General features: G+C 40.2%; 1 protein-coding gene across 1 annotated transcript in view; it reads right to left on the bottom strand.

The window, feature by feature from the left end:
* The window catches only part of CNTNAP5 (contactin associated protein family member 5), a 773827-nt gene that overhangs the window by 447484 nt on the left and 305461 nt on the right, over window positions 1-20882 (bottom strand). The window contains exon 4 of the mRNA XM_087853915.1: window positions 61-208. Coding sequence (XP_087710041.1) covers window positions 61-208 — 148 coding nt within the window. The remainder of the gene's footprint in view (window positions 1-60; window positions 209-20882) is intronic.

Consider the following 20882-nt stretch of genomic DNA (forward strand, 5'->3'; position numbering starts at 1 on the left):
GTACCATGTGGGGAAGGCTGCTCACAACACACCAGAGTGAGGTTACATGCATACACTTACTATAGGAGCATCCGTAGACCTCCACCCTCATGCCAATCTTCCCACTTGGATTCCATTCTAGGGGCACAAAGCGAATGAAGCGGGCTCTCACTGAGTGCAGTAGCTTGTGGTGCATCACGCTATCAGCATTCATGTTTCCTGCAAAAGTCTGCAGAGAGAAAAGGAGGCTCAGTGAGGTCTATGATACTAATGCATCTCCTTCCCATGCCCGAGCTCAAAGAACATCATTGCAAATCCACATACGTTACTCCAAGAAAATCCTCAAGTTCTCACATATGTCAAATAGAATCTGACTCTCGTAAAAATTCTGAATTTAGGGAAAGGAGTTTCTCAAGGAATAATGTACAGCTCTATTAGACGCATTGAAGCTACCACCTACCCAAAGCCAGCTCAACTGCTGAAGATAACAAATAAAAGCAATAAGGGTGATGGCCAACTTCTCATGAGAACTGGTGGAGACCAACCAATGCTGAAAATAGGTATCATCAACCTGGCATTCTATACCCAGCAAAAATAGCTTTCAGTTCTGAAGAAAAATAAACATAATTTCATTAACAAAAGCTGAGATAATCTATTGCCTACAGACCCCCACTGCTAAGATTGCTAAGTAAGTTCTACAATCTAACGAAATTCATTTGAGATAGAATTGTCAAGTTATGGGAAGGAATGAAGAGTACTCAAAGGGGTAAATATGTGGGTAAAAATAAAAGACTAGATTTCTTTCTTTTCCTAAACATCTTAAAGTTAATTCACAGTTTAAAGGAAAAATAAAAATGTATTCTGAGATTTATAACATAGCGAGAAGTAAACATATGTCAATAAAACTATGAAGGTTGGGATATAGGATAAATAGAATTTCACTAGTGTAAGGCCCCACATTGTATATAAAGTGATATAATAGAAATTTGATGTAAACCACGGTAAGTTTAAGATGCATAAAAATAAACCAAAAAGCTATAGCCACAAAGCCAATAAAAGAGAAAGGATGAAATACTACCAATAATAATAATAACAATAAAATAAGAACAAACCAGAAACAAAAATCCCAGTTTAACACAAAATAAGACAGGAAATTAAAAACAAAGGAATAAATCGCAGAGTGGATAAAGAAAGAAGGAATTTCTAGTAGACTTAATTTTTAGCAAACTAATAATTACATTAAAAGAAAAATGAGTAAAAACTCTAATGAAAAGTTAGAAATTGTCAGGCTGGAAAAAAATAAGGCCCATCTGTGTACTTTTTATATGATACTTTTTTAAATAATAAAGACACTGACAGGTTAAAAGTAAAGGATAGGGAAAGATATTACATGCAAATAGTAGATTTTTGTATTACTGGAATTTTTGTATTACTATCAGACAAAGAGGCTGTATTGCAAGGTAACGAGAGACTTTTCAAAATTACAAAGGGTCAATTTATCATGAAACTACAAAAAACCTAAAGTGTCTACACCTACAACAGAGATTTGAAATACCAGAAGCAAAACCCTACAGAAACAAAAAGGGGGGGGGTGGGCAAACCAGTGACAGTTAAAGTTGACTTTCAACATCTTCCCTCAGTAACTGATGGAACAAGTTGGGGAAAAAACCAGTGAGGATATAGATATTCAAACAGTGAAACCAACCTAATCATTGTTCACAGAACACTGAACACATAGAACATTCACTAAGAAAGATCTTATTCTATACCATAAAGAATCATATTTTTTTTTCTCACCATAATTAAGTTTGGAATTCATAATAATAAATTATTTAAGAAACCCTCAAATGTTTGGAAGTTAGTCAACACACTTCTAAATGACCCATAGGTCAAAGAAGAAATCAAAATGGAATCTAGACTATAGTTTGAATTGAATAATGATAAAAACACAGTATCAACATTTCTGGAACACAGCCAAAACAGTCCTTAGAAGAAAATGTATGGCTCTAAATGCTTTTTTACATTAAAAGGAACAAGTTAAAAAAGAAATCTACATTTCCTTCCCAAGAAGTCAGAAAACTAGTAAATCGAACTCAGAATATTAGATCAGATTACTACTCAGTAGTAAAAAATAACTGACAGCTCCTACAACATACCATGTGTTAAGAGCAAAAGAACCCAGTCATGAAGAATGCATACTGCATGATTCTACGTTCGTGAAGTTCTATAGGGGGCAGAACAAAGCTCTGATGATAGAAACCAGATCAGTAATTTTCTTGATGATGGGAGACAGAAAATGACTACCAAGACCATCCATCAACTCATTTGAACAGAGCATCCTTATGAGGTAGAAAATCTGTATTATCTTCATTTTGAAGATGAGACTTAATTTTAGAGAGTTTAAATTGGATCATAAATCCTAAATCAAGAAATTATCAAGTTGAGACTGAATTATAAAGACTCTGATGAAAGTCCAGTGACTCTCTGATTTAATTCCCATTATTACCCGCGTATGTCAGCTTTCTGAAACTAAATATTGCCCCTAGCACAGTAAGAGCTACCAGTTTTGAGGGGCTGCTCCACACCAGACACGTCCTAGGCCGGTGTCTGCATATTTTAGCTCACTGCACGTATCATCGGGAAGGTTGAGCCAGCTTCCTCACTAAAGGAGGCAACCCCACCCCCACACATGCACATTTACACTTTCTGAACTTTGCAGTACATCTTGTAATTGTGTAGCCAGTCCATATAGGGTTCCCCACCTCACCAGCAGACCCTGGGAATCAGATAGGTTAATTTTGAGCATCATTATATATACTATTTCTCAGAATAGTTTGTTTTGTTCTCACCCCACATCTAGCAGTGATATACTGAATCTGGGCACAGACCTTTTATTATTCTCATACTGTTGGATAAATGGCATTATTATTATTATTATTATTATTATTATTGTTATTATTATTATAAATATCATGTATATGGTTCTTGACAAAGCCATTCATTGATTTTTTTTCCCTACATAAGAACACAGTGCACTAATCTTTCTTCCCCCATGTCTTCCCCTGTAGTTAAAGAAATGTAAGGCTCACAGAAGTTCAGTTCCTGTGTGCTTATAAGAGGAAACAACCACAGAGAAGGGGGCTCACCGGCGGGAGCATGGAGTCATACACAAGAAAATGAGAGTGCCAGAGTCAGTATTCAGCAACTTCCACTTAGACATTCATTCCCTGGCAGTAAACAACATTTTGGCTAATGAATGGGAGAATCACTGGTTATAATGAAGGTACTGATGCTCTTAGTACTCTTTACTAGGCAGTTAAATAGAGTAGGCACAAACTAGGAGCCTAAGATGGGATAGTCACTGGCACTTATCAATGGAAAGTGGATGAATGGATAAAGAAAATGTGGTCCATATATACAATGGAGTATAACTCAGCCATCAGAAAGGATGATTACCCAACATTTGAACCAACATGGATGGAACTGGAGGACAGTATGCTAAGTGAAATAAGTCAAGAAGAGAAAGACAATTCTCATATGGTTTCATTTATTTGTGGAACATAAGGAACAGCAGGGAGATCATTAGGAGAAGGAAGGGAAAAATGAAAGGGGGGAAAACAAAGGGGGAGATGAACCATGAGAGACTATGGACTCCGGGAAACCAACTGAGGGTTTTAGAGGGGAGGGGGTGGGAGGTTGGGCTAGCCCAGTGAAGGGTATTAAGGAGGGGACATATTGCTGGAGCACTGGGTGTTATACGCAAGCAATGAATCATGGAACACTACATCAAAGACTAATGAAGTACTGTATCATGACTAATATATCATAAAAATAATAATAAAAAAAAAGGAAAGTGGAAGGTCTGGGTTAGCTGCCACCAGAGCAACTCACTTGGCTTCAACAAATACATCACATTGAGCCAACCCCACTGATGACTTTGATTGGTAGTAAGATCGCAAGCAACCAGGTGCCACAGGGAAGATGTCACTCATTTGCCTAACTGCAGTCTGAGCAATAACTAACAGGTGCAACAGCCAAATTCGGCCTCTGTAACCTTGACAGGGAATATCAGGAATTCTCAGGAAGACCTATTTCAAGTCTGGTGCTCTGCCAAACACCATGCTGCCTAAGGGTCTGTTTTAAAAGAAGCAGGAGAGTGGGAGAGAAAGGAGATGAGCTTTGAGTGCTAATCCTAACCACCCTGCTGATTCGCTCTGTCATCCCCAGCAAGGCGCTAGGACTGTAATTCCTTTGGGGATACAGACTGTATCTTATTTTACACTGGAACTCTTAGTGCACGGAACACAGTATTTCTTAGTGCACAGAACACAGTATTTCTTAGTGCACGGAACACAGTACTGAAATGGCATTCAGTAGCCCAAACCAAATCTGTGCACTGTAGTTCCCTCAAAATCAGTGAGTTACAAACAGCACCTTAACATTGCTCACGTGATTGTTAGTAAGTTGCTGAATTCACTGAATGAATGAATGAGCAAAGGAACACAACTTTTCTGACTCTTGGTTTTCTCATCAGGAGAAGAGTGAAAATAAAATCTCCAAGGCAGTTGTGAATCTTACATTAAATACTATATGCAAATGACAATGCACATAAGAGACTCTCACAGATACACACAACACTCTCACACAGAGAGAAAAAATTCCAATCACTAATTCTTGTGTAAAAATATCTTTCTGTGAGAGTATATTCTGAAGCAGTGACTTAATACCCTCAAGCCCCATGCAAGGCATTTGTCAATCATACTTAAATTTTCTGAATGACATTCAAAGGGTTTTCCCAGAAAAAAACAGTACAAACTAAAGCTAAGGAAGGACTAGTCGCTCAGAGCTAATTAGAAATACAGTCTTTAATTTAATAAGATATATTTAATAAGACAGAGGGTAATTAACATGCAAACTGCAGAGTTAAAACTAAAACTGATAAACCCACTCAGGCTCCAGTGTTCCAAACTGCTATGAAGGGGTATGTGCTGAAATGGATTTCAGGCAGACACTTAGAGAAAAGGAAATCAGAGAGAGAGGTGTTAGTCACTGGACACTATTGGCTGACAGGAATTCTTTTTTGTTTTGTTTTGTTTTTTAGCACTTATTTTTTTATCATTTGTTTTTTTATTTGTGTATAATTGACACACAGTGTCACATTAGTTTCAGATGTACAACATAGCAATTTGACAAGTTCGCATGTTATGCCACGATCACCACAAGTGCAGCTACCATCTGTCACCATACATCGCTATTACAATGTCACTGACTATATTGCCTAAGTCATAGATTTTAGGGGTGTAAAAAGGAAAATTAAACTGCTGAACTCTTTTTTATCCTATTCTTGTTTGCAGTACGGTGTCCATGACATAATTTTATCATTGTAAGTGCAGATGTCGTCTATTTGAATTTTTTCAGGAACCCAGTTATTTAATTGGGCTAAAAGACCACCCTGAACTTGATCGCTGTATAAGAACGGCCCCACTTCTGTTGCTTGATCCCAATAGTCTGCAAAGAGGAAAACTAATCCATGCCACTGTCCACTCTTCCTCCTTTGCCGGTGTAGCCTCCCAAGTAGAAGAACAACTCAAGGATCCAGGGCGTCAGTAGAGAAAAACTGTCACTCCCATTTGACCTTGACCACAAGTTGAGCGGGGCTCTCAGATGGAGCCCTGCTAGTTAAAATCATGCACTGATGTCCTGTTCCCTTCTCTTAGGAATGATGTGTTCTTGATCTTTCCAGTTTGTGTGAATGTATCACTGAAGAGATATTTGTTTCTTCCCTGGTTTCTGGCAGTAGAAATGCCTCCAGCATGAGGTATGAAAGCTTCTTCATTCCCATCTGGACCCTGACACACAACCTTTGTCACACATGCTCTTGTGCAGTCAACGGTCAATTGTCATTTTGCTCCTACTCTCTCCTTTAACTGCCAGTCATACTCGTGAAATGTGGTTACTGTGGGACCAGTTCAGAAAATGGAATCCTATGTGAAGTCCTAATATTGGCCACTTTATTTTTAATTTACCCATATTAAGGTTATTTGCATGAAAATCTCATCAGGTATGAAGTCTCCAAATGCACTAACCCATCACATGCATTCTTGCTTATTCCCAGTAAAGGGAGATAGTGAGACTTGTCAGCCGGAGTAAGTGAGCAACTTACAAAGATTAAAGGTAATATCCTCTATTAAATGCCTCTCCCATTGGAGGCACCAGAGCTTTTAGAAGCCAGTACCCAGCCCCAGGCAGGAAGAGCTGGTTTCTCAAAGATGCAGGACAACACAGGCATGACATCTGGATCTCTACCTCCACTTCTCCCATTAAAAGTGATTAATTCTACATCCCATTTCCTCATCATTCTCCCAGTTTGATGAAATAGTGTGTTCCTCTGTTATCTGCTTACATGAAAACAATCCCATCAGTAAGTCGAGTGCAAAGAGACTTCATTGAATGTCAAGAGTTACAAGCACCAGGAAAGGACATTGTTAAAGCTATGTTAAAGTCGAACTTGAAGGGCTCTCAATCACCATGCGCCTCTCCCCACTCATAGCTTTAACAACAAATCATCATTGATTTGAAAGAAGTTTCTAAGTTGCTCAAAACCTTCCTGGACCAATAGGAACCTTATGCGTACAATTAGGCTATCAGCTTCCTTGTGACAATTATTGATCTGGGTCACATTTTATTGAAAATAAAATACGATCAACTGCTAATATGAAAATCAACATACAGCTAAATAAAAACATGGCTTTTTGACCACGGACTTGGACGATCCAGACCCCTAATTATTCTTGAGGACACTATGCATGTACAGATAAGTGTATATATATATGACACCAAATTCCTCCACCATCATCACTGTGTTTGTTCAGAGCTTCTGCTTTTTGTGCAACTTCTGCCGCATTAAGCATAAGGGGTAATAAAGCAACTGTTGACAACAGTGTCATCTATTTACATTTCCATCTCTGTGCTGAGAATTAGGACAACAACATGTATGGCAGCTTGACTATATGGTGCGCAATTGGAGGAAACAGAAATACCCACTTAGCAAAATCAGACTTTTCACACTCCATGAAAGCAAAAAGAAGTAATGCCTTTGCCCTCTTTTGATTTCTGAAAAAGGAATAAGAAGCTTTCTGAACTTCCTCCTCAATAAAATAGAGAACTGAGCGTAGGGGTTGCCAGGAGGGCCTGATCTTCTATTACAGGACGTGGAGTGAAGGGACATTGCAGTAAGGGCCAGGCCCAGAGCTAGAAAAGATCTAACCTCTGTGTCCAGGGTAAAGACATGGGCGAAAACCAAGATGGAAAGACTCCTGAGCCCTTCAGTCCCTTTATGCGCACTGCAGTGGCTTTAGTAGGGGATCTTGCCAACTCCTTTTCCCTCTCCAGCACAACCTGTTTTCCTATCTTGCTTTATTTTCCTTCCTAAACTCATCTTACTTTACATGTCATCTTACTTTACATGTTTGTCTCTGTCCATGCACTGCAAGCTCCAAGAGAGCAGGGTCTCCTGGAATCACAGGTGAAGCCCAGAAAGATCTATTGAATGAAGGAAGGCTCCACATTTGTTCCCCTAACTTGTTTCATTATGGAACCCTGCTATTTTTTCATGGAATGTCTTAAAGGGATTGTGCTCCCTAGAAATGTGCACATAACATCATCTTGAAAGAATTTCATATTCATCACTTTCGGTGGGCAAACCAAAGATAGGAGTTGTAAGACATCTTCTCAATGAAAGATAATTAGTTGAAAGGGGGACTGAAAAATATTATATATGAGAGTTTTTTCCATTTCCACAGCTGACTTTATTTTATTTCTTATAAAGATTTTATTTATTTATTTGAGAGAGAGAGAGAGAACGAGCAGGAGGGAGGAGCAGAGGGAGAGGGAGAAGCAGACTCCTTGCCAAGCAGGGAGCCCAACACGGGGCTCAATCCCAAGACCCTGAGATCATGACCTGAGCCAAAGGCAGACACTTAACTGACTGAGCCACCCAGGTGCCCCAACCACAGCTGATTTTAATGCTCTTTTTTTTCTCTTGAAACAAATTTTATTTTATTTTATTTATTTTATTTTATTTTATTATTTTATTTTATTTTATTTTCTATTATGTTCAATTAGCCAAAATAGTATATCATTAATTTTTGATGTAGTGTTCAAGGATTCATTAGTTGCATATAACACCCAGTGCTCATCACAACACATGCCCTCCATAATACCCATCTCCTGGTTACCCTATCCCTCACCCCCCCTCCCCTCTGCAACCCTCAGCTTGTTTCCCGGAGTCCAGAATCTCTCATGGTTTGTCTCCCTCTCTGATTTCTTCCCATTCGGTTTTTCCTCCCTTCCCCTATGGTCCTTTGAACTATTCCTTATGTTCCACGTATGAGTGAAATCATATGATAATTGTCTTTCTCTGCTTGACTTATTTCACTTAGCGTAATCTCCTCCAGTTCCATCCATGCCCATGCAAATGATAGGTATTCATCCTTTCTGATGGCTGAGTAATATTTCATTGTATATATGAACCACATCTTCTTTATCTATTCATCGTGTCCACAATAGCCAAACTGCAGAAGCCTAGATGTCCTTTGACTTTAATGCTCTTAATTCATAGACTAGAGCTCTTGAGAGAGGCAAAGGGACAGTTAAGTCCCAATCTATATAGTTAAGAAAGCCTGTGCTATCCAGCCTATCAGAAACAACCTGAGGGATAAGTATCACAAGAAGAGAGTGGGTGACACACGCTGTGCATATTTCTTACTTGATGTTGTTCTGTGCCTGCTAGGGTCCAGTTGTTGGCCTCAAAAGCTATTTGCAGACTGTGGGTCTCGTTCCCACTGTCCTTTACATTTAATTGTCCAGAGAACAGGCTAAGCCTAATGCTAGTCCTATGAGGACCAAGCGAGGACCAAAAGGTTCTAGGATGCCCTTACCATTATTTCCTCCACAGTGCTTTATGGGCTCACTTCCAACAGCAATGTGTACACCAGCTGATAAGCCCCAATTCACCTGTCATGTAACTGATTTTCTCCTAAGATAATTTAACCTCACTGAATAGAAACCTTTGAGGAGACAGCAGATTTCTCTGGAAATAAGAACATGAAAACAGACAACACATTTCTTTTTTTTTTTTTTTTTTTTCATTCGTTTTCCTGAGATTTGGATCTCAAACTAGCACTCTGAAGAGAAGATGTTAGCTCATTGTCAGCCTTTGGCAAAACCATATTATAGGCCAAGTTTATCATGATCTACTTCTCTTCTCCTTTCCTTCTTTATTCCATTTCTGCTCTTAGCTGACTTTCAGCTTTTTTTCCATTAAATTGTGAGTAGCTCAAACAATGATCCTTTCTAGGGAAAATCAGAATTTCCATTTTTTTCCAGTTTTATTGATAAATGATTAATACGCATCACTGTATAAGTTTAAGGTGTACAGAATGGTGGTTTAATTTACTTATGTTGTGAAATGATTCCCACAACAGGTTTAGTTAATATCCATCATCTCATAGAAATACAATAAAAAGGAAAGGAAAGAAATTCTCCTTGTGATGAAAACAACTTTCCTATAACATCACACAGCCATCATCATGCTGTGAGTCACATCCCTTGTACTTATCTGATAACTGGAAGTTTGTAGCTTCTGACCACCTTCCTCCAGTCCCCCTCCCCCCCACACACCTTCTTTATCCATTCATTTGCAATAGACCCCTAGATTATTTCCATGTCTTGGCTATGTGTAAATAATGCTGCTGTTAACATGGAGGTGCAGATATCTTTTTTCATATTAGTGTTTTTATTTCCTTTGGATATATTCCCAGAAGTGGATTGCTGGACCATATGGTGGTTCTTTTTTTAATTATTTGAGGATCCTCCATGGCGTTTTCCATAATGGCTGCACTAGTTTATAATCCCATCAACAGGGACCAGGGTTCCCTTTCCTCCACATCCTTGCCAGCACTTATCTCTTGTCTTTTTAATGACAGCCATCCTAACAGGTGTGAGGCGATATCTCACTGTGGTGGACATTTTCAAAAGGAATACTTGAAGTACAAAGGAAGGAAGGAGAAAGGAAGTAAGGAGGTAGGAAGGAAGGAAAAATTACATGCAAAAATATTTCATTTCTCCTGACAGTGTGGCTCATAACTTGAAAGGAAATACCTGGGTATTTGCTGTAAGCCCTGAGGTGTGGCCCTGAGTAAACGAGAATAAAGAAAACATCTGGTGTATGTTTCACTTCTCTCTTTCTCTGCATCACCTTCATCAGCTCTTTCCTGGGTGACTGCAATAGCCACCAGATAATATTTCTCCTTCTGGTGTTACTCCACTTAATCAGTCTTACAAGAGAGATTATTACCTTTAAAATCAAGGAGAAATTTCTAGTATGCCCTATTATAAAGCCCTCTGTCTTCCGAACCATCTCCTGCTGCTTCTCTCCTAACCACGCCTTCCTTCTACTCTATCATTCTGCTAGAGTTTCCCTCACACACACCTGCAAACTCCTTCTTTAAGGATCTCTGCTACGCTCTTCCCAACCTCTTTGTTTAAGCTGGCAACACTCCCCTTGTTGATCTCTCCTGTCTCTTCTGTCATGGCATCATACCAACAACAGGGCTGAAACCTGTGCATTATACTGGTCCCCTCCTGTAGACAGCAATCACCTTGAGGACCTCTGCCCTGGATCATTTTGTGTCTCTAGCACCTGATACAGGGCAGGGGGAAATGCATGACATTTTCATTCTTCATTTCACTTATTATCCCTGATCCCTCTTGAGACGTGTTACCAGTTCCTCAACTGCATGATGTGGTAAGAAGCTGCTGGGCTTTGGGTGGAGGTACGCTTGAAAACAACTTCCTACCATTATTTCATATATAGCCAAAGGTCAATTATTTTGTCTTTCAGAAACTTGGCTTATTTATCTACTTAATTGGAGTAATAATACTTAGGAAAGGAATTATATATTAAAACTTCCTTTTTTCAGGGATGCCTGGGTGGCTCAATTAATTAAACATCTACCTTCAGCTCAGGTCATGATCCCAGGGTCCTGGGATCCAGCCCCACATCGGACTCCCTGCTCAGTGGAGAGTCTGCTTCTCCCTCTCCCTCTGCCTGCCACTCTCCCTGCTTGTGTGTGAGTGTTCGCGCTCTCTCTTTCTCCCTCTCTCTTTCTCCCTCTCTCTTTCTCTCTGTCAAATAAATAAAATATTTTTAAACATTTTCTTTTTTCCAAAAAACAATTCCTTAGAACTATAAATTGATGGGCCCTTCTCCAATAGTATGCAGTGTCTTCCACTGCTAACAGCTACCCCTGCACCTAAGTACCAGGGAGGTCGGCATGCTCCGGAGAGAATGCAGAAGATTAAACTTGAATAATGCCTTTGTACCTCCTTGTGTCAAGGAACATTCAGGCCCTGTTCATACTCTACTTCAACCCCAAAATGAAATAGTCATTTTCAGGCTACCCAGCTTGGTAATTCTACACTTGGTCTGACTTCATTGTTGACCATGTCTGAACCAAGTCGAACATGCATGCTCTGCTCTTTACGGTCGCATCTAAGGCCCTGTGAGCTGACCCTATCCTGTTTTTTACGAGTCTTATTTCTCACAATCCCTGCATGCCCTGTAAACTCCAAAAACTAGGTTCTTCACTGTCATTCACCATGGATTACATGGAATTTTCTTTCAGTAACTTTGTACTATGCTTTTGCAGCATGTTGGTGCGGAGTTAAGAGGACAAATTCTGCAGCATGTGCCTAAGTTCAAATCCTTACTGGGTGTGAGGACTTGGAAGAGTACTTAACTTTTCTGTACTAATATCTGCCCAAGTTTAAAATGAGGATAAGAGTGCATTCCTTGGGATTGTTGAAATGAGTGTGTTGGGGAGGGGCATGTCTGTGTGTATATTTGTTAACACACACATGTCTCATATATCCTGCCAGAATTATCCTGAGTAATACATACATTCATATAGATGGCTTGGATATTGCTTAGAATAGTTCTTGCATCAAATATGAAGTTCTGGCCTAAACTATTACCTATAGAAATATTAACTATTATTAGTTAGGTCATAATTATTTTTAAACCCATGTCGAATGTCAATTCATTTATTAAATGATTCCTAATTCCCCAGGCAAAACAGGGAGGGGAGCTCACATTTATTGGATATTGATTATGATCTAAGCACATGTTCTCCCATCAGTCCTTGTCCCATCCTATGTTGTTTCTGGGCATTTGGGAGACTGAGACTTAGAGGTCTGGTGAGTCCCCGACAGCGGAGCTGGGGTGTGAGCACAGGACTGCTCATCTGTCCAAGCTTCCGTGCTCCCTGACCCACACAGCTGCTTTTTGGGAGCCACGGGCTCCCTGTCCTCTGAACTTCAATTATATGTTATTTCTAACTCTGTCGGGGCTTTCTCTTTTGTATCATCGTGATGCATGCACATACTTGACTCTTACAAAGAAAGAAGAAACATTTTTCAGGACAGGATTTTATATATAATTCCATCTGATAATGTCCACACTTGTCTAATATCATGTATTAAACATGTGCTTAAAGCTTGACTTTATACAGTGCACACACACACACACCCCCCGCCGCTTTCCATCTTTGTTCTTTCTTTTGCTTCATCAATGGGCATGTTTGTTTCCTCTGTTAGAGTCTATATTCCTTCAGTGAACTTAATTTTTGGAAGACTTTTTCACCCTAGCATTTTATTTTAATATGCCCATAGAAAAAGTATATAAATAAGTGCTACGACAGGGGGCCTTGACACTTTCATGGAATTTTAAGCCTAAGTCTGAGCTCCACTAGATTCCTATGGAATGCAGACGGAATGCATGATTCAGGGTAGGAGTACATTCAAAAGGAAGGGTGAAATGCAACACAGTGGAGTGCAGTCTTGTCTCCATCACAGTGGGGCTTCCATAAGTTACCTTACCCTTCCTTGCTTTGTCTCCTCCCCTGTAAAATGGGGATCAGGGCCCTGTGTGCATCACAGGGCTATTGTAAGGATGAAAGACAATGATACATATAAAATACATAGTAATCCTGCATGCAGCAAATGCTCGTTACATGTTCACCATCCATCTTCTCCTTCTCATTAATAATGTGTCATTTCTCAGGATAGGGTCAGGCTGGACTCAATCTATCCCTGGGGATCTAAGCCACATTCTGCCAGGGACTGTGTTCCTGGTGCTGGCCTCGTGATGTATCATTTCTGTCTCTCCTGTTTCCATCTCTTTATTCTCTTTTATTAATGGCTAGAGAAAGCACACAATGGCTGTAACAATTAAGTCATATTAGAAATGCCTAAAATATGAGTGATATCTCCTACAGAGGGTTCTCTTATTTACTCCGAACATCTTAAAATATTGGTGCCTGGAATTCAGGACGAACTGCTCATTTAAAGCTGACTACATTGATTCATACATGTATAGAAGGAAATTTTACAATTGTTTTGTACAAATAAAACACAATGCTTCATTTGGCCCCTTGGTCTTCCCAAAGCAAAGCCACGATCTGGTTTGGGTGTGGTGACACCTGGGACAAAGACCTGTGTAGCTGCTCTGCATACTGACTGTGCCCAGAGCAGGTGTCCCCTAGAGTGGGGGATACAGTGTCTTGCCCCCTTAGAGTAAGCTGGGAGGAGTGGCACCCTCGGTTTTGGAGCAGTCCAATCCAAGACACCCTGTCGGGGCAGACAGTCACCTGAGTGTCTGCAACAGAGTGATCCGCCAAGGGTGAGAGAGAGACGTCCCACAGGACAGCCTCTGGGAGGTGCTGAGCAAGCTGGTCCAGGAGCTTTAACGTGTGATAATCGGTTGGAAGTTTTACTAGGTTGTCATTTTCTTTTACTTATTTCCAAGCAGCCTTCTTATATCCAAACTCTACAATTGAGTTTTAACTGGTATTTAGAGAACTCTCCGAGGAAACTGTGTCTTCACTTGGGGAAACCCAGAGACGTAAATCCTGATACAGCAAAAAGGCCTGGAGTCCTGGCTGAAATGAAGAGTAACCGCCAGGATGGATTTGAAGGACATGTACGTATTTTTCAGCATCTCAGAAATATTTAGAGGTCAGAGCAGTCATGAGAAATGGAGGCTTGGCTAATGCCACATGGGAATTAGGGGGAAGGGTAGCTCCTGCAGACCAGGCGCTCAGGCACGCCACACAACACAGTCTCCATGCTTTACAGGGTGCAACAGTAACCATGCATGGGCTCAGACCTGAACAGAAACGATGCCCACTTAACCATGTCCTCTCGTTCCTCTGTTTAGATTAAATGACCAGGCAGAAAAAGTAACAAAAGATAAAATAAGCTACTATTTGGAAATTGGTTATAAAGCAAAGTAAAAAGCCAAACAACTTTTAGGAGTGTTTTGAGATCAATGTAGATTAGTCTCAATTGTCTGCACGTCCCAGAATATATTTAAGGAAGAGCTCTGAAAATTGTTAAATCAAAAGTGCTTTTTCATAATTCCTCAGTCAACCTGATACCAAAATTGCCAAGACAAACTGATCAAAGCATGTTTTTTTTCCTTTTGTCCTTCCCTCCTTCCTTCCTTTTCCTTCCTTCCTTTTCCTTCCTTCCTCCCTCCTTTCCTTCCTTCCTTCCTTCCTTCCTTCCTTCCTTCCTTCCTTCCTTCCTTCCTTCCTTCTGTATTTTCTTTTGGTTAAAAAACAACACAATATAAATCAAAAGTGAGAGTTATTCAAATATTACACTTAGGAAACATATCTGAGCAAATTACTCAGAGCAGGAACTAGAAAGGGATTCTGAAAGAGATGGCAGGATCGAGTGACCAAATTTCAGTATGGCTTTACTTTGTTATGATATAATCTCGGTCTTAATTTCCAATGTGGCTGTCAAAATGCATGAGAGCTCTGTCTCCATTAAAGAGATTCCGGTTTTGTGAGCTGACTTACTGAGCTATTTAGAGATTTCATTTAACTAACCCATTCCTAGAGACTTGTAAAGACAACTGGCTTAAAGGATTAGCATCCTTTTAACTGTTTTCCTTTTAAAGGCAATCAAAGCCATTTCTTTCCATCATCAGGGGTAATTGTTGAGTATATACCATTTTATCCTGTTTAGATTATTTGACCTTTTCCTTGTCAGCTTTTATAGTTCTTCATTCCTCCTAACGTTTCTTCACAGTAAGCAGTCTTGCTATATAGTAAATGCTAATTGGCCCTTTAAAAGGTTCCCATGATAAATATCTTTATGCCTCAATTTAAGGTTTCTGGGCACAAAGCAGAAATGGCAGAAGTCACTTTGCTCTGCGTCTTTCATCCAGATCCATGTCCTCTGTCACCTCTCTCACTCTGAGCAGCGTCTCATTACTTGCTCCTTGCCTTTTTCAGCCGTCGTTCCTGACGCCTGGTCTCACTTTGCCTTTTTCGGTGAGACCAGCAAGTGCTCTGGATTAATGATAGTGTCACTGGTCCTGTTTGGGGTTTCTACACCAGAGCTAAAACAAAAGATTCAGAGATTACAAAGAAAAGCGCGGAGGCGGACAGCCACATAACCATTCCCCCAGTGCAAGTGGCAATTTCCTGAGGACAATGAGTGAAGGGGGCCACTTTCTTCTATTTTTATTGCCTGAGTTAAACCAGGTACAAAGTGATGTGAGCAGGTTGATGATGAGTTAAACTCAACAAGATGACTTTATCAAGTCTGTCCATTTTTATGATCAAGTCGTGTCTACTCTCAGTTTAAAAGTTCTATATTATTTACCCTTGTTAACATAAATATGTTAATAGTTTAACATTTAAAATATGTTAAGTATGCAAAACGTCTTGCTTCTTATACATCCTTCTTAGCAAATATTATGCCTGTTATGTAATAGCTTTTTCCCACACACACACTAGAAATCTGTTATTTTAGCTAATTCCCTAAACAGTCTCTGAGATAGATTTATTTATACCCATCTCTCGATGAAGACTCAGATCCACAGAATTCAAATAACTTCTTCATGGCACACTTCTGGTAATTCATAGAATCGAGATCTAAACCCTTGCTGGTTTGGCTTCAAAATTTAACATTTCTCCTGGACAATGCAGAATAATATGGGAACCCAGAGCTCTCAAGACTGATGTCCAGTACAAATTCTCATTATACCTTCCTTGCAGAAATGCCTTTACAACACTCTCGATTCTAGTTCTGTCTTTATGTGGAGTGGATATGCTTTCCTGATCTTGTGCAAGAATATTGCTGAACTGCATTTTTATCCCATCTTTTATGCATGGTGTGTAAAACTACTATTTAATGCACTGCCCATGATACATTCAGTGACTTTATACACAGGTGCGATTAAATAATTCCTTCTTGAGTTAATCGTAGAAAAAATTACTCACTACAAAACTGAATGTGTATTTTCTATTAATACAGGTGAAGAGCATGCAGCTCAACATGTTACCATTTTTGCCTTAGCTGCTACACAATAAATCTTTCCCAGGTGTACAGTTTTGTCAGTTAGATCCTCCGACTGTACTCAGCTACATTTTCCTTCAGCTTGTTCATCTCCGGTTGTCTTCGTCTTCCACGGGGTCCCTTCTCATAAGCTGACTGGGATCAGCAAGTGTAGCCAAGGAGAAAAGCAGGGACTGGTGAGCTGCCGTGGCTTTTCAGTAGAGAACCTTCCGCTGGAAAGTCAACTGTCCTACTTAGTGGAACAGATGTTACGAAATTTAGGAAGTCAGAAGTCACTCATCATGGCTGGCTGCCAAGCTGTTAGGTAGACAGGTAAGAGGTGAAGCAGAGGATGCAGATGAGGAATTAAAATCACACACATGGACATATGCACACAATAAATCAATGAAAAGCATCTAGCAGGTGACTTGGTCAAAGCTGGATTATCTGAAGCCACGGGGAGGGCCTAGCACGTGGTCTGCTAACTGGGAGACCAGACCAAATTCTCTTCCCTTTTGTTATGATTAGTCATGTTTTGGGGGCACTTAGACCTCTGATTCTTCAGCTGGAGGAGACTTTGGGGCTCACCTTCACATCAGTGACCAACCAATGCTTTGTTGTTTTCACTGTTGTTTGGTTTTTTGTTTTGTTTTTAAACAAGGGTCCACCAGTTCTTTGCATCTGTTTGCATCTCTATTCTCTGTGAAAAGCATAAATGCCTTGGTTTTGTTTTTTGTCTCAAAGTCACTAATACCAGAATCGTATTATGTGGATAATTAATTCATTTGTTAAATATAATGTGCCTTTTGCCTGTCAAAAATTAGTCCTGGTGTGAAAAGCATAGAAGCAAAAGCATATTTTAGAAGGCAAGAGACATAACCTATGGGCTAATTAACCATACCAGGGGCTGTGAAAAGTGTCAAATGAGTAAGAAAGACACTAAGTGTTATGTTCTTATTACTGGTAAGAAAAAAAAAATCTTAAAAAAAAAAACTTAAAAAAAAAGAAAACCTGTACAATTTTATTTTGAGTGGGATTGGAAAGAACAGCGAAATGTTAGTATTTCCAGTAGACAATCTTTTTTCCCAAAATGTAGGGAAAAATATATATATATATATATATATATATATATATATATATATACACATGTATTTTTTTTCTAAGCAATGCATTTTATTAGATTTTCAAACTTTTTGTTTGCATTTCCTATCTCTACCTAAACATTACTCCACATTAAAGGTGTTTTGTCTGTTTGTTTTGTTCTGTTTTCAGCTCTGTTTCCTTTAATTTGTCCACACTGAGTTTGGCTCTCTGAATCAAGGCTCTGAAAAGACGTGTTTGGAGAAATGGTTTCCTTTTGTCTCTCAGGTCCCATGGACATAGTTCATTCACTTTGGCTCATGAATGAATGAGCCCTGAGCCTTTCTGTGTGCCTGGCATTCTGTGAAGCACTGGGGATAACGGTGAGAGCAGAACTAAGCCCGGCGCTAGAGCCAAAGTCAGGCCCAGGACAGACACGCTCTCGTATCCACACAAATTAATGCATGATGATGAAGGGGAAGAAAAGGTGCATATCTATGCCTTGAGAACACATAATCCTGGTACCTGACCTCACAAAATGCCCTCCCAGAAAACTGATGCTTGAGCTGAATGAAGCCTGATCTGTAAGCTTCTTAAAAGCCCAGGTTTTTGCTAAACCCAGGAAGGAGGGAAGACATAACCCACTGAGGTGTGCTTAGTCACATCCAGAGATCCCTGCAGAGCCCCACACCTACAGTGAGGGAGTGGCCCCCTGGTGCTCTGCATGGCTCCCGAGTTCTGGGGGCTGCTGCTGTTGCAGGGCAGGATCACTCCGGCAGCAGCAGCTGCCCTCCAGGGCCCAGCCCTCCCAGCCATAGCCTGACAGCACCTCGGCTGGAGCCCAAGCCACGTATCTCTGTGCTCCTGCTCCAGAGGCACAGTCTGTGTTCACAGATGGTCAACTGAATGTGTGAAGAGTTAACACATGGAGAGGTAATTGATCAACGACACACAGTTGATGGAGACATTCCTCCCCTTAGTCATCATGCGTGCTGTTAGGACATTCAGTGACTCCATAAGGCCACTAGGAAGTCTTGAGGAGAAGTGGCCAGCTTGGAACTCCACTCCTTTATAACGGCATTCCTTCTTTTCCCTCTTCCATCCCCTTTCCCTCACTCTTGCTTCCTGGAAACTGCATTTGTCAAAACAGCTTTGGCCTCAGGCTTGGTTTTCTCAGAAAACACTGGCAAAGATAAGAGGGTAATGGACTGAACTTAAAATTAGCTTCCATTCTATTCATTTTGATCTCAGAGTACTAACACAGAGATTTAATTTAAAAAACAAAAACAGGGGCGCCTGGGTGGCACAGCTGTTAAGCGTCTGCCTTCGGCTCAGGGCGTGATCCCGGAGTTCTGGGATCGAGCCCCACATCAGGCTCTTCCACTATGAGCCTGCTTCTTCCTCTCCCACTCCCCCTGCTTGTGTTCCCTCTCTCGCTGGCTGTCTCTCTCTGTCGAATAAATAAATAAAATCTTTAAAAATAAATAAATAAAATAAAAATAAAAAACAAAAACAAAAACAACAACAACAACACTCTTCCTTGAAAATAATGGATTGTAAGAAAATTAGCAATGGAACATAGTAGCCAAAATAGCCAATGCCTGTCCCCAGTGGAGGGATGACATTCCAGTTAGGCTCTACTTATCAGGCCAAATATGCAGAGTGTGTATGTGGGGTGGGTGTTGAGGACATTGGTGCATTTTTAGGAGAGCATCTACCAAGCATGATCAGAAGAGGTTGCAAGACCGGAAGGATATTTGGGAATGATCACATAAGGAACAGTGAGGCGCCTGAGACATGATATATATATATATATTGAGATAAACACACAAAGTGTGGGAAGAGGGATGGTGAGAAAGGGAAGATGGTGAAAAGGGGAGATGAAAATTACCATCAGATCATTATTAAAGAAAGATGCACCTTCTTTTGCATAGTTTTAAATTATAGACATAGAACAAAATGGAAGGAATTCTTAGGAGTAATGCTGTTCCAGAATGGGAGAGTCTGGATGAGGAGGTAGCAGCATCACCTGCAGGCTGTCAAGGCTCTCCACAGATGACACAGGAGGGGGGACTCCTGAAGGCGGTAGACTGGGTTGGAGGATTGCCAAGGTCACTTCCAATGTGAAGAGTATGATCCTGGGTCTCAAACCTTGTTAGTATAATGTGCCTGCCATTTATTTGCTGCATTCACCCCCAAGAAGTTCACTTCTTCACTCATTCATTCATTCATTCAACAAACGTGAATTCTGTTTGTGTGCTGGACACTACAGAGATACAAGATAAATGATACATTCTTTGTATCATTGTACAAAGCACTTTGAAAATAGAGTTATGAAAAGACAGACACAGACCCTGTCCCTGCAGAGGGTATAGCTTTATGGGGGGAGATAGTCATTAATTGCATATTCATTTACTTAAATACTTGTATAGCATAATTGTGGTAAGAGGAACAGGGGCCTAGTTTGGCCATGGGTGCCAGGGATAATAAACACACTTATCTCTCAGGATTGATACAGGAGTAAAGTGAAACAGTGCATGCAGAGTGCTTACCATGGTGGTAGTACAATACATGATGGAAACACGCTTACTATTGACATAATGTCAATGATGATGATGTGTATGCCTCTCCCATTAATGCCTCTGTGATGAGAACAAACATAACCACCACCTCATCTACCAACAAGCCTTTGTTTACTGATTTTGAAGCTGAACATCCCTGGTAAATCTATAAAACTAATTTATATCTTCAATTTGTGTTCAAATAAAATGCATTTTATATCAAAAAATGAGGTGTGGTGGGGACCTCTTGCTCCATGCCTGGTTGTCTGCCATCTGCAAAGTGACCTGTAATCATTTGTTAAGTACCAGCTGCTTCTGTGGAAATAGTCAAGCCAGTGAGGCATGTGTCCCATATTTGAGTCCATAGAGCATCTGTGTCTTTTTCTGCAATCTCACTTGTAGGGGCACAGCCGCGGATGGAAAAGGCAGGCAAAGTGAGGTGAACAGAAGAGGCACCTTTAGCCATGATGGTGTACCTCCTCCTTCCTTATAGGTTATAAGACTGAGGAAGTTAAATAGCAGAGGAAGAACAAAACAAATCCACAGCTCATTTAGCATGGCTTTTTTTTTTTTCTATTTAATGGGAGGAAGGATGCTAGTTTGGGATTCAGAAGAACTAAGACTGAAACTTACTTACCTTTTCTAAGTTTTGGTTTCCTCATCTTTAACATGAAGATAATATGCCTTTATCCCAAATGGGGATAAAAATGCAACATCTATGAAGGACCTGATACGTAATAGTTACTTAACAAATATCCCCTCCTTTCCTTATTGCCCGAAGTTTAGCTCCTTTCTCTATCCTCTATCCTACACTGGACATAACCTCTCCAGATTAACTCAAGTAAATTT

This window comes from Ursus americanus, chromosome 1 (genome assembly GCF_024610735.1).
Source record: "Ursus americanus isolate L20-20 chromosome 1, mUrsAme1.1.p, whole genome shotgun sequence".
NCBI classification, from domain to species: Eukaryota; Metazoa; Chordata; class Mammalia; order Carnivora; family Ursidae; genus Ursus; species Ursus americanus.